The sequence below is a fragment of the Neodiprion fabricii genome, chromosome 3 (genome assembly GCF_021155785.1).
Source record: "Neodiprion fabricii isolate iyNeoFabr1 chromosome 3, iyNeoFabr1.1, whole genome shotgun sequence".
Lineage (NCBI taxonomy): Eukaryota > Metazoa > Arthropoda > Insecta > Hymenoptera > Diprionidae > Neodiprion > Neodiprion fabricii.
Genome location: NC_060241.1, coordinates 13,306,148 through 13,320,504, shown reverse-complemented (window position 1 = coordinate 13,320,504; position 14,357 = coordinate 13,306,148). Strand labels below are relative to the sequence as shown.

Below are 14,357 nucleotides of genomic sequence, written 5' to 3'. Positions count from 1 at the left end.
GAAACAAAAACATTTTCTGGTGATTTTCAACAGGCTATATTTCAGTGAAAAATGGTCGTACAGGAAAAAAAAAGAACAAAATTTTTGAAGCTTGAAGTTTTTGAATTTTTTGGTTAAAAATTTTTCGGAGCGCCGGTAGCCATGCATTCCTTGGATAAAGCACGAAGAAAAAATTTTCAAAATTTTTTACATTTTTTTTTTTGCTCTATGGGCATGGAAAAATTTTTCCGAACTGAACCAATGCATAGGTCGCATAGCCTGTTTATTCAGTTTCAAGATGCTTTTTCTAAAACCTCGATACGACCATTTGTCTTCGAGATATCGAATTTTGAATGCAAAAGGATCCTTTTTCACTCAACTGCCGATATCTCTAGAACTACTGGTCGCCTAGCGAGCCGAAGGGCGGTTTCTTTGTATGCAGAAAATTTCCTACAAAAATCTGCTATGGTTGATTTCAAAAAAAAATTTTTTTACCTGCAACGTTAACGTGAAAAAACAGCAAAACAATGCCATTTTGCCTTTTTTTGGTTGATCGACTGTATCTTCGTTAATATTGGGGGGAAAGCTTAGGTGAGAAGAAAATTTTGCAGCCTAATGTACCCCAAAGGCCCCCCTAAATCGGTAGATCGATCGGTTCAGCGGTTTTCCTGGACAGATTGATTGAAATTTTGAATAAACTAAGGGAACAAGCTCTTTGTCCCTTAAACTTGACCTAATCTTTCTAAAGATCAATAATTTAATTTTTCCTTTCACTTTTTACTCTTCAGAAAAAATGAGAGCCTGTGGTTCGTCGGCTTCACAGTATTCAACGACTCCAAGCTCATTTTCTAAAGAGTGTGTGTATCAGTATTGTGTGAGTAATTTTGAGAAGAAATGAGTCCCCGTGTTTCGTCGACTCCACAGTATTTTATGACTCCAAACTCATTTTCTAAGGTGTGTAAGCATGTGTGTGTGTGTGTGCGCGAGTGCGTATCGTGTTCAGTATCGAGTGTTCCCGCCTCTACTCCTAATCACAGCTTGCAATCTTTGTCGCATATTCGATATGCAATTTCGGATCATCCGTTGAAGGATCTGACGCCAAACTCTTATCAAAGCGTTCCCTAATGCTGGTAAATTGTTCAAGTTTGGATAATTTTGACGCAATCGGCGGCCCAATATGTCCCAGACGTGCTCTATAGGATTCAGATCAGGAGTCATTGCAGGATGACTCAACAATCTGATGTTTCTCTGAAAGAATTGACGGGTGATATTCGGCGTATGAGGCCTAGCATTATCCTGCCTAAAAATGAATCCTTTCCTGTTTCTCGCTAAAGGTAACACCTGAGGTCGCAAGATTCGGTCGGCATAACGCCGAGCATTGAGAGTGTTTCGAACAATCACTGAAGAAGTTCGAGAATCCCTCGAAACTGCAGCCCAAAATATCACCGATCCTCCACCGTAAGCAGCTATGGGACGAATAAACCGTTGTTGATAACGTTGACCTGTACGACGCCAAACTCGAGGTCTTCGGTCGTTATCATACAGGCAAAACCGAGACTCGTCAGAAAAAAAAACGTTGTTCCAATTTCTCATTGGCCAGTTTACATGGTCGCGAGCGTACTGCAGACGAGCTGTGCGATGTCGAACGGTCAACATCGGTCCACGGGCAGCAGTTCTTGCACGGAGTCCAGATTCGCGAAGACGATTTCTTACCGTCGATCGAGAAATGATTCGCGGCTGTCTGATGGCTCTGCAGAAAACAGAAAAATTCTATCGCTCAGAATTTCGCACAACGAGTACTGTGGGCAACTCAGAGGTATCAACTTTAAATTTATTCAATAAATTTTTTTTTTAGCAAAATAAAGGTTTAAATGTGTCCATAGCTTCAGCGAAGGTGAGTCAAAAATGGCCTCTGTTATTTTTTTGATTTTTTTAAATTAAAAATAAAATTGTTTTGAATTTCTTGAAATTAAAGCAAAAAAATTTTTTTTTAATTTTTCAACATTTTTAGACCAAAATTTCACAGAATTTCTTTAATCGTCAAAAAAAGGTTTTTTTCAAAATTGGTTTGGAAATTTTCGAAATTTTTGAAAAATTTTTTTTGGATTTGTTTTTTGATCATCAATATTTAAAAAACAGAAAATTGAGTATAAAGTGGAAAAAAATTAAATTATCGATTTTTAAAAAGATTGGGTCAAGTTTAAGGAACAAAAAGCTTGTTCCCTTAGTTTATTCAAAATTTCAATCAATCTGTCCAGGAAAACCGCTGAACCGATCGATCTACCGATTTAGGGGGGCCTTTGGGGTACATTAGGCTGCAAAATTTTCTTCTCACCTAAGCTTTCCCCCCAATATTAACGAAGATACAGTCGATCAACCAAAAAAAGGCAAAATGGCATTTTTTTGCTGTTTTTCACGTTAACGTTACAGGTAAAAAAATTTTTTTTTGAAATCAACCATAGCAGATTTTTGTAGGAAATTTTCTGCATAAAAAGAAACCGCCCTTCGGCTCGCTAGGCGACCAGTAGTTCTAGAGATATCGGCAGTTGAGTGAAAAAGGATCCTTTTGCATTCAAAATTCGATATCTCGAAGACAAATGGTCGTATCGAGGTTTTAGAAAAAGCATCTTGAAGCTGAATAAACAGGCTATGCGTTCTATGCATTGGTTCAGTTCGGAAAAATTTTTCCATGCCCGTAGAGCAAAAAAAAAAAAATGTAAAAAATTTTGAAAATTTTCTCTTTGTGCTTTATCCAAGGATTGCATGGCTACCGGTGCTCCGAAAAATTGTTGACCAAAAATTCGAAAACTTCAAGCTTCAAAAATTTGGTTTTTTTTTCCTGTACGACCATTTTTCACTGAAATACAGCTTGTTGAAAGTCACCAAAAAATTTCGAAAATTTTTTCGTTCCCTTAATTTTTGCGAGAAGAGTATTATAAAAATAGTACAGAAAATTATTTCTAACACGACATAAGGTCAAATAATATTGATATTTTGTTGAAATGCCTTTCAAAGCTATCACAGAGGCACATCGCCGAGGCATCGATTCTATTAAAGTCCTAATCCTTGAACAGTAAATTTGTTTTCATTCCTCTTAAACTTTTTCTCACAAATCGCTTTTTTTTGAATAATTAATGATCCTACTTTTACTTTTAGCTCTTATTATAAATGTGGAGTAGGGTTTGAGTCAAAAGATTACTTGGCCACTCAGAACACGAAATCTTTTTTGCTTTTGTTATGTCCGGCGTACCACATCTTTCTATTTTTCCTACGTGCTAACTCTCGCGCAGTTCTAACATTAATATCATGGTCTCAGTCCTGTCCTGTTATCTTTACCCAGCCTCAGGCTACTCACTATCGCCCTGACTCAGCTAATTCCATTCCCTTTCTTCAGCGTTCTCACACCTTTCCTGCACCTGTACGTTCCGCCTCTGGAGACACTCCTATTCCAAGTCTCAATAACGTCACATCCGGACCTCTTATACATCTTTCGCACAGCACACTTCATTCCTACCGCTATCTCAACTTCCACGCAATAAACACATAATCAATATATGAAACATACCCAAGTTTATTCAACACTCATGCCAACTTAAAGCTGAACCTGCTTATTTCTGCCGCTCGGGAGTAAACCCCCTTTACAGACAGAACACTTTATTAAATCTTGAACGATTCCATATCGACTTTTGTGGTCATTGTGTCGTTGGAAAATCCATTCTTCTAGCATATTTTCACGGGCATATGGAAGCATGTGATCTACTGAAATGTTTTCATACACTTGTCCATAGTGCTTTCTTTTTTTACTAAGAGGCCGACGCCTTTACGACAGAAAACTCTCCACATCGTGATATTACCTCGCCCATGTTTTACAGTCGGTATTTGATATCCAGAATCATACCTGGAATTTTTCTGCTCATCGAACATTCCTCTGTCCGCCAATTCCGAAAAGAAAAAACAAGTCTTCCGTCTGAAAAAACCCTTTCTTTTTTGTCTTCAACTGTCCAATTTTTATGTGACTTAGCAAATTCTAATATCGCCTTCTGATTCTTTTTATGTATTAATGGTTTCTTAGCTTCGATACATTTGAAAAGTTCATCTTCGTTCATGTGTGGTTAACATCAGCCAAATTTTTTAGTGCTATAATTGCAGCGTTCTTCTGTGAATTTGTGACCTTTCTTTTAATAACTTTATCAACGTGCCTAGTCGTTCTTCTGCGTCTTTCGAGTATTTGTTTGTTTACCAAAGTGTTTGTTTCCTTCCACTTTTTAATAACATTATCACAGTCGTTTTTCCAATCGATTTTCTTGCTGTAATTTGATAACTGTTCATAAATATGTAAATGCGTGCGATTCGGCATCTTGACTTTACAGTACTGACACACAAGTGTAAACAAAGTTAAGCTTTTACCATTGTAGAAATTTGAAGTTACAAACTTAAATATACACAAGCAAATCATAGTTTTAATTGCATTGACGAAACTTTTGATGAATGGACTTTACATATTCCATTATATATTTATATTCTTTCTTTGTCAAAATTTACTGGTTATGTACTTCGAATATAATCTGCAGACTTGATTAAGTTTACATGACAATACTTAATTTTTTCATCTTCATTTACATGAAAGCTATTGGCGAAAATTAGTTCGGTAGAGGTCGTAAGAAATTAAATCCAGGAGCTTTCTAGTACAAAACCTTTGATGGTTTTTATTTATTTAAAATTCATCTTCTCTGTTAATGTTGCAAAGATCAAGATTCTCCGATTTTTTACATTTCCTTTTGCTATTTCGAATAACTTTATGCATGTATTTTGCGAAATTTTATTTTGTTTAAATATATAAATTTCGAAAATAACGAAGGTTTTGCCAGAATTCTTTTCTGACGTGGGACATCGTTTCTTCTCCAAAACCACGTACTACAAATAATAAGTGGCTTTATAGCATATATGTATCGTAGGGCTATAACTAGACTTGCGGGTGCCCACAAATTCCACTTCCCAGATCCTTTGATCGCATTAATTATATAAATTTTTCGGAAATTTGGAAACACGGAAAATAGGAAAAATAACAGAAAAACACGTGCATATTTTAAGCTTTCTATCATCATTTGAACTAATGTGAAGTACTCTTTAAATCATAATTCAAGATGAAAATTCAGTTGAACATTTTTTGATATTCATTTCTTTTATCCTCTCAGCGAATTTGTCAAAATCCCTTTTTCAAAAGCGTCTTATTTCAGCAAGAAATAACTATTTTTCAGATTTTAAACCGCCAAAGGCTTATTCTTCCAATTTCAATGAAGAAAAGTTAGAAAAATCGTTCGACTCGTTTAGATTTTATTTACGTTCTAAAATAACTAAATTTTTTATTTTTTTTTGCGTACCCTGTGTATACAATTGGTTTCTGTGTGCCTAATATCAGTTCTGACGATTGTGAGAATAATTTGAAAATTCACAACGACTAATGATTTGGTATTGGCTGACAGTACTCACACTATAACTTATGCGATTCCATGCATATTAGTAGGGCATGATATTATTTGAAAGAAAAAATGACGAAATTGGTCATGAAAATTAATATTGCTGACTGTCGCATTTTCAACTTTGTCAAACATTAGCAATTGTAGAGACTGCAGAGTGAAATTGTATTTGAAGCAATGAAATGTTTTGTTTCTATGCGTCGACGAATCAAAAATTTCATTGTAGTGGCCAAGTATTGTGCGTAATTACAAAAAATCTAATTCATCATGCAAGGTTTCACATATGAGTTAATCAAACATGTCATTGGTCACGTAAAACTACATCTCTGTCTTACGTTGCATACAGAGTCAAGTTAGTTAAATCGTATACGGAAAGAAAAATTGCACTGCTAACCTCTCGCGACCGAGAGTGTTATCTGCTCACAGTGCACAGAATAATAAACTTTCCCCTGATTGGCGGGTGGCGCTACCAGCTTGCGCAGATTTTCATGCTCTCACTCGACTGGGATGGCAGAGCTCCAACTCGCTGTGAGTTTGAGAGTTCATACATCAAACTACGTAACTCTTAATAATTGTCGCAACACAACAAAGCGCGTACGCCACGCCGGAATCGCACTAGTTTTTCTCGATTAAAAGGTCTGGTGTTCCATGTGGTTTGGCATTGGAGCGTCTCTGACTTGCGCAATCACGCGATCAGCGGCAATCAGTGCAACGATCATGCGAATAAGTACTGCTATTACACGATATGTCTGTATGCTGGGAGCGCAGTTGCATTTTCCACGCAGGCTAAGGCTCAGTATTGATTCATTATTCCAATTACCAGTTAAAATTTTGAATACTAATAATGCGAAGCGTTTGTTTTAGTGGACAAAATCTTACAGGTCGTCCTTGCGTTCTTCGGTCAGCAATTAAAATGAAGAAAAAAATTTTATGAAAGTTTGACTCATAACATCGATAAGAATAATGAGATTTGGCTTATAATCACAGTTTTAGCTTGTGTCAACTATTCGAATCCAGAATGGTGGCTTACGTTGTTTGCAGAGTACGGTTATCATATGGTTATTCAATTATGAAATGCGAGTCCAAATTCCACATTTTCAAAGTTCTGTTTAATCAAAATTCCAAACGTTAGCAATCTTTACATATCGGGAGGATTTTATAAGGACCAAGGATGCGAAAGAGGCTTCAACGGTATATGGGCAAACGAAGTGGGATCTGATTTATTTAATGATTGATAGGATGATGAATATGTTCACCGCTATGTCTGCGCTTCCAAGTAGCCGACGCGAACTCCATTAACAAAGATCAGTGAGCGCTGTTGTGGAAAATTGAGTTGTCTAATACATGTTTGAAGGTTACGTGATTTTGGAAAGATGCTCAAAATGGCGATAGCAATGCAACATCAAATGTAATAAATTCGAAGATTACTATTTTGTGATAAGTTGAATCGCCAACCGTTTCATTAGAATGGATAAACACTAAAAGGACTCGACTCTGTGTAGATTTTGCATAATTTTTAAACGTCCACAGCATGACTGGTTTGAATTTGATCAATAAATGACCTAAGACACTCACCGCTAAAATTTACAAACTTGTGGAGATTCCGACTCCATCGATGTGCGACATAATGCATTCAGAATGCGTGCAGAAATTAAGTGCAAGTCGGATGTACTAAAATTAGGTAAGTGGCAAGTAGTAGTTATTTCAATGAGTTCTATTCTGATCGAGCGACCTGGAAATGTCAAGTGAGGGTAATGGTATTGTTCAGAATGGGCATAGACTCCGATGATGGCCAAAAACGTCTTGGCATCGTCGCTAGCATGTGCTAGCAGGGTTTTAGATACTGTTGTCAAGCTGCTTCATTGAAACAATATCCGAATCCAATATTCGGATATTTCTACAAGACTCGAAATCAATGAAAATTTAAACAAGATTAAACATTTATTCTAAAAAAGCACAAAGACCAATTGTGACACATCCGTGCGTCATAAATAAAAAAAACTAAGGTAATGCTTACAAAAACAGGTTCAAAGATAGAGCAATATTTCACTCTGGTGTTTTCTAAAACAGTATTCATCGTTTGCGGATGGATAGATGTGTGAATTTCAAGATCGAATCGTGTAGGTTTGGAACAAGCAAGACATCGCTTATCTTCGTATCGAATCTGTGTAGACGATTTTGTGGTGGTACATTCAGAACGAAAATCGTTCGCATCGTTAATATTTAAGCAATCTTCTCCGTATGTAGTAGATGCTCAACAGCTAGTACCATAAATGCTTTGCCAGATACCATGTCAGTATTATTCCGTTTACAATGATTTTCAGAATTAAAGGGAATGCAATTATATGGTACGCATACTGAAAGCGAGTCTTCACATGAAATTTCTTGTCATCATCCAATATTTAAATGTGTTGTACCAATAATTAGATGGAAATATAGTTCAGGCATCTGATAGCCCTTGAATTGTTCTTCACCCGTAGGCTAATTCCGTTAATTTTTTAACCCCTTGTGCTGGACTGTAAACAAAATAAGCAGATCCACCTTTATTAAGAGCAATTTCTATTTTGATTATTCTGATGAAGGATATGATTCCTAATTATTTATTTCAATTTGGACTGAACACTGAATCTTCTTGATTCGTCGTATCATGTTGCCCTTTCTGTTCAAAAAAAAACATCTCATTGTCAACGAATAATTTTTTAAATTTTACAGTCAAGGATCAAATAAAATATCAACTGTGGTATTAAAAATTTGTCGTTCGGAAATGACGATCCACTCAATGTGGCGTACTATTGTATGGAAAAATTTCTGACTACACAAAAAAAAAAATCAAGTGGTGGAGTGTTCTTTAGTTCGAGGATTATATTTTTTTCGACGTTCGATGTGGATTTGACGGGTCCGCAATTCAAAAGCCCACCTATTCTTGGCACTTTTTAGAGTCAACCCGTGTAAAACTAAAATGTATGTAAAAATATATGCGACTCGTATTGTTCAAATATTTTTCATACATGTACATGATTATCAAGTTCAAGAACGGCAAAATAAATATAATAGTCCAGTCAAGTTTGGCAAAAAATCGACCCCAGTTTGCATTAATTCCGTTTTCATTTTTTCTTGGTTCAATCGTTGGGGGAGTCACTGGAAGTCCTCAAACCAAAAGTCGACCAAATCGGCCTATTGCTATCGCCGCCATCTTGAATTTCATGATATTTTCTTGAAGAACTCGGCCATTTTCAATTTTAACGAAAAATGGTAATGACAAAAGTTGTAGGAAATTCAATTTAGGGCATGAATGAACATAAACAAACTTGTAGAGAATTAAATTTTCAACAATTTTGGTCCCTACCTTTTTTTTGCTACAGTCAATATTTAAGGTAGTAGTACACCAACGGCAAAGAAAAAGAGGCATTTATGCTCTAAAGTCAAAAATAAACAAGATAATACAATAGTTTTACTTCACCGCTATTTTCAGGTTCAATTCGAAAATTAAATTTCCTACAACTTTTGTCTTTACCATTTTTCGTTAAAATTGAAAATGGCCGAGTTATTCAAGAAAAACCATTTTTCATAAAATTCAAGATGGCAGCGATAGCAGGGGGCTGATTTGGTCGACTTTTGGATTAAGGATTCTAAGATTCTAAGTGACCACCCCCCCCCCCCCCCCCCCCCCACGATTGAACCAAGAAGAAACGAAAACGGAATTAATGCAAAGCAAAAACCGATCTTGACTGGATTATAACTGAGATATATGTTATAGATACATGAATGTTTAATCACTCTCGTTTCCATTGAAATTATTTTTCATAGATCTTCAATGTACACGATATGCGGTTGTTACGTATAATGTGTCATTCTTACAATATGTGCCACACATATTTTCTGATACATTTGACATGTATACTTCTTATCCTCCGGGATTGTCCTGAAAAAGTGCAATAAGTTAAGAAGTGGAAGACAATCTCCGCCACTTACGCGTTCACTAACTTCTCAAAAATGATTCTTTGACATGATTCATAGAACTTCTTCTATAGTATTTCAAGTCGTAAGAATTGATTTAACATAAGTAGTTTTTTAATCAATTTCTTAATCAGAGATAACCCAACACCTTCTTCAACTTTGCGTAGGAATACTCATAATAAATCAGTATTCTGTTAAAGGTGTTGTCATGTACAAGCGTTGTTGTCGGTGAAATGGTCATTTTTGTCCGAACATCACAGAACTGTTTCCATCTCTGCTACTTCCGTCCTCGATGTATCTTCGTCGAATATCCTGCAAAAAAAAAGTTCATATTACCTTTTAGTCAAATTTGTTGACCTCTAGTACTCGGGGCGGACGGGTCTTGACTAGTATATGTAAGTGTCAAAATGTGTTCAGATTGTAAGTAAGAAAAAATTCTTCACCTTAGATAGTTTGAGCATAGATTATGGAGATTCGGTAGAAAAAAAACCTTAATTCACCTAGAAATGCACACTCAAATCAACCTCCAATTTCAATAGGTAAATTCCTACCCCTTAAATGCAAGTTTACCTCTGAATTGAACGTTTAGGTCGAGATTTAGGTTATCTGTAAATCGAAAGTCTATTTCCAAGTTTGGGATAACCCCATGGTGTAGCCTCTGCCCCAAGTTGAGCGATTTACCTTTAAATGAGCGATTCATTCACCGAGTTTCTGCACTCTTTACTATTGGAGTATATAAAATATTTGTGGCCTTCCATGCGAAGGCAGTGAGTTTTCGACCCAACCATTTTTCATTTGTTCGTTTTTTGTTTCTGTTTTTTTATTACAGACTACATATTTCAAGAAATATTTTCTAGTTTTCTCAAATTTTTCGCCAATTCATTCGAAAGTAACAAAGGGACAAGCCGGATAAGAATAGTGAATCTGCCACTACCGAATATTGTGATTACGATTTTTTCAGAAGTTCATAATCCGTAAAAAAATATTTGTGCAAATTTGGATATTTCTAATCGATTCCGAAGGGGTCTTTGTGCTGAAAAAACGTGATTTTTCGATCTATCTAAATCATTCTTTGGGTTTAATTCACCACCTAAGTGCCAAGGAGTCATAGCGGAATCAAGCGCGCCCGTGACATTGAAGCAAGAAATTGTGAAATGGCGTCATGAAATAATTTAATGTTTTTGGTGTCTCAATTGAATAATTACTTCTGGAAGCATGGATTTCAATTATATCTGAGGTCAAGAAAGTCGACAATGACCATAAAAAGTTATTTTTGTCAAGCATTCATGCAGTTGTGAAACCTCGAAGTTGACGAACCTTTAACCATTTTTTCAAATAGCTTCTTATTCAGTATGCATTTTTCTGTTAAAAAACATTGTTTATAACATTTTTTATTCCAAATACGTAATTTCAAAACATATCAGGTAATTTTTTTATGTACTCTATAGTTATACAGTAAAATAAATCACACTGACTCGGTAATTTTTGAAATTGCGTATTTAGACTGAAAAGAAGTATATTTAAGTGTTTCTTTGAAGAAAAATGCATCAACAAAGAAGATGACAGTTTGTTCCATTATGCAGTTTGAGTAAATGATTCAAAATTCGTCAACTTCGAGGAATCAAAACTGTATGAATGCGCAGAAAAAATAACTTTTTATAGTCATAATCGGATTCCTTGATCTGAAATATACTTTAAACCCATGCTTTCACAAGAAAATATCCACCCGAGACGCCAAAAACATTGAATTATTTCATGATGCGATTTCGCGATTTATTGCACTAATGTCACGGGCGCACTTGACGCTGCGATGATGCCTTGGCACTTGAGTGGGTAACAGATTGTGGCGCGAAACGCGCCATGAGTTTCAAATCGAGCCCGCGTACTCCGAAAAAGGGGAGTGGAAGGGGGAAGACGCCCGAGCCGCCACGAGGCGCCGGGCAGTCAGTCGAAATTGGAACTCGCTGACAACAAGCGACATAAGAAAGTCCAGGATCACCTCGTGAGTGCGATACAGTGTGTGTGAGTGCCTGAGAGCTAGAACTGAGCCTATTGGTGGAGGACTTTTTGTACTCCTGCACCCAGGTAAATAAACCACCTTGTAACGCTACATCTGCGGCGTGTTCACATTAATTTGTGGCCCTTATTCCTTGCACCAATTTTCTTGAGATTATCTAACACTTAGCTGCGGTAGCCGTGATTTAGTCAGCGCCACATGACCCTCGGGCCGGGAGTCGTCAACGAGTTAGCCGGTTATCTCCTAGTTTGGCTCGAGGCTAGGTAAGAAAAATCGCACGCGACCTAGCACCCAAAAGAAGGATGGTGAGAGAAGCTGCGTGCCGGCGGGCCGTGGGACGCCGGTGCACTATTGTAGTTCAGGCCCGATTTGTGCCCCTTTCCGCCTTCCAGCGTTCGTCTCTCGATTGCGGGAAGGGTTTTTGCCACAGGATAATCATTTTTAAAGTAGTTATGAGACGTAAAAAATAAATGTAAATAATAAGATTTTATTGCTAATTTTGAATATGTTTATTTTCGACATCATTTGTTACTGAAAAGGGATTAAATGGAATTTATGTGAAGCTTAGAAACATGGTATTACTTTGTAAAGTAAAATTTGTACCAAGGAGGCTGGACTTTTAACGCTCAATGCAATGATCCTGAGCTTCATATAAATTTCATTGAATCCATTTTGAGTATTTAAATGACGTAAAAAATCAAAACATATCCAAAATTAACGATAAGATCCTATTATTTATACCTATTTTTTATGTCTCACAACTACTCCAGTCATGATCATTGGTTAGTTGAACCCAAAGAATTATTTATGTATGGATTTTCAACAATAAACGTGAAATGTTGTCTTTTTTTTTAATATGCTGAATGTTGAACTTTGAAACTTCTTCTTCTGAATTTCCAGGGAATGGAGAATAAAATTATGCCGATTTTTTCGATGATAGTAGAAAAGTTCATACACTTCTTACGTCCTCTAAAACGTTAGATTCTTTTCCCACACTCCTACGGCTACCTTATACCCTGTATCCTCTTCTTATTAACCCTTTCGGTACGGACGCATTCTACGTCGCGCCGTCCCCGCTGACCGAGCAGTCGCGGCAAGCGTCCGTACTTGCGGAACAACTGCAAGCGCCCGTCAGACGCACAATACCACGCTATCTTACGCAGAGAGAGTGCAGTCGCTCGTAAAAAAAATGCTTAAAAAATTATAACATAATGTTGGGTTACCATGGTCACCGTTCGTACATAACGAGCGTCAAATGTTGGGTTACAATGGTCACCGCTCGTACAGAGCGAGCGTCAGGCGTTGGGTGACTATAGTGCCGCTCGTACAGAGCGAGCGTCGGGCGTTGGGTGACTACAGTCACCGATCGGGCGGAAAAGGTTAATTACCAATTCACTACCTCAGTTCCCATATCGCGCCAGGAGAATGCTCCCTCTACTCCTGCACTACAATTAGCCAGTCCTTCGCATCCTTCCCTCCATATACACACTCTCAAGTCAGCACTCATTGGGACAATATCCAAATAGACCTCTCTTCCCTTTTTCCTCCCTCACGTCTTCTCCATGCCTTCGACAGTAAATCAATTGTACACTCAACTGCTCAATGTAACTTCCACTCGTTTCCTCTGATTTTTTGTACGTGCGTATAGTCAAGCCATATCAAGCTGGAACCGCCACATTCGAAAATCGAAAATTTTCCTATAGAACAATTGAGGGCTAATTAGAGGCTAATTAAATGCTCTCTTTTCGAATTAAATGCTCCGCGTTTTTTAAAAGAAACCTGTGGCGGTGCCAGCTTGACATAAACCTGAAACCGCCACACCGAAAAAAAACGGAAAACAAGTGAAATTTCGGAAAAGTGTTAGGGTCTTAATTAAAGGCTAATTAAAGGCTCTTGGAATTGCTCATCTTTAAATTAATTGCTTGGCGTTTTTAAAAAAAAACCTGTGGCGGTGCCAGCTCGAGATAAACCAGACTTAAAAAAAAACGGGAACGAGGTCAAATTTCGAAAAAGAGTGAGGGCCATAATTAAAGGCTAATTAACGGCTCCCGGAAAACCACCCGCTCGAATTAACTGCTCCGACCCCGGGGGTGGAAACCACCAAAAAACTCGAAAAATCGCTGTAACTCTCGGACGCAACAACTTGCAGAGTTCGTACGAGTGTTAAAATTACTCCAGAATAAAAGGCTCCCGGAAAACCACCCGCTCGAATTAACTGCTCCACCCCCGGGGGTGGAAACCACCAAAAAACTCGAAAAATCGCTGTAACTCTCGGACGCAACAACTTACAGAGTTCGTACGAGTGTTAAAATCACTCCAGAATTAAAGGCTCCCGGAAAACCACCCGCTCGAATTGAGTGCTCCACCCCCGAGGGGTGGAAACCACCAAAAAACTAGAAATATCCGTGTAACTCTCGGACGCAACAACTTACAGAATTCGTACGAGTGTTAAAATCACTCCAGAATTAAAGGCTCCCGGAAAACCACCCGCTCGAATTAAGTGCCCCACCCCCGAGGGGTGGAAACCACCCAAAAACTAGAAAAATCGGTGTTACTCTTGGACGGATTAAGTTAGATGGTCTTTGGAGGCGTTACATTAATCTCTCAATCATAGGCTCCCCGCTGCACAGTCCAAAAGTTTGTGTTTCAGAAACTCCATACAAGTTGACGTAATCCGTTCTAATTTCCAGATTTCGGTCACTTCAAAACAATGCATTATTGAATTGTCTCTGATAACAGAAGAATTTTCAACAACACAAGCCCTACAAAAATCAGCAGAGAAATTTGAGTGAAGTTCAGGGTACACAAAATTCTCAAGTGTTCAGTTGATCTCATGTTCTGTCAACGATCAAACCGATCATTCTGTACTGTTAGTAGTACAAAAGAATTCAAGTTCCACGGGACCGTTTTGCAGTAAAGTTTGTCGC

The 14,357-nt window shown here is 37.5% G+C and overlaps 1 protein-coding gene across 1 annotated transcript in view; it reads right to left on the bottom strand.

Annotated features, from left to right (window-relative positions):
• Positions 1–9,190: 9,190 nt before the first annotated feature.
• The window catches only part of LOC124178533 (glutamate receptor ionotropic, NMDA 2B), a 2,057,245-nt gene continuing 2,052,078 nt past the window's right edge, over positions 9,191–14,357 (bottom strand). The window contains exon 19 of the mRNA XM_046561964.1: positions 9,191–9,725. Within this exon, the coding sequence (XP_046417920.1) occupies positions 9,668–9,725 (58 nt within the window). The 3' untranslated portion in view covers positions 9,191–9,667. The remainder of the gene's footprint in view (positions 9,726–14,357) is intronic.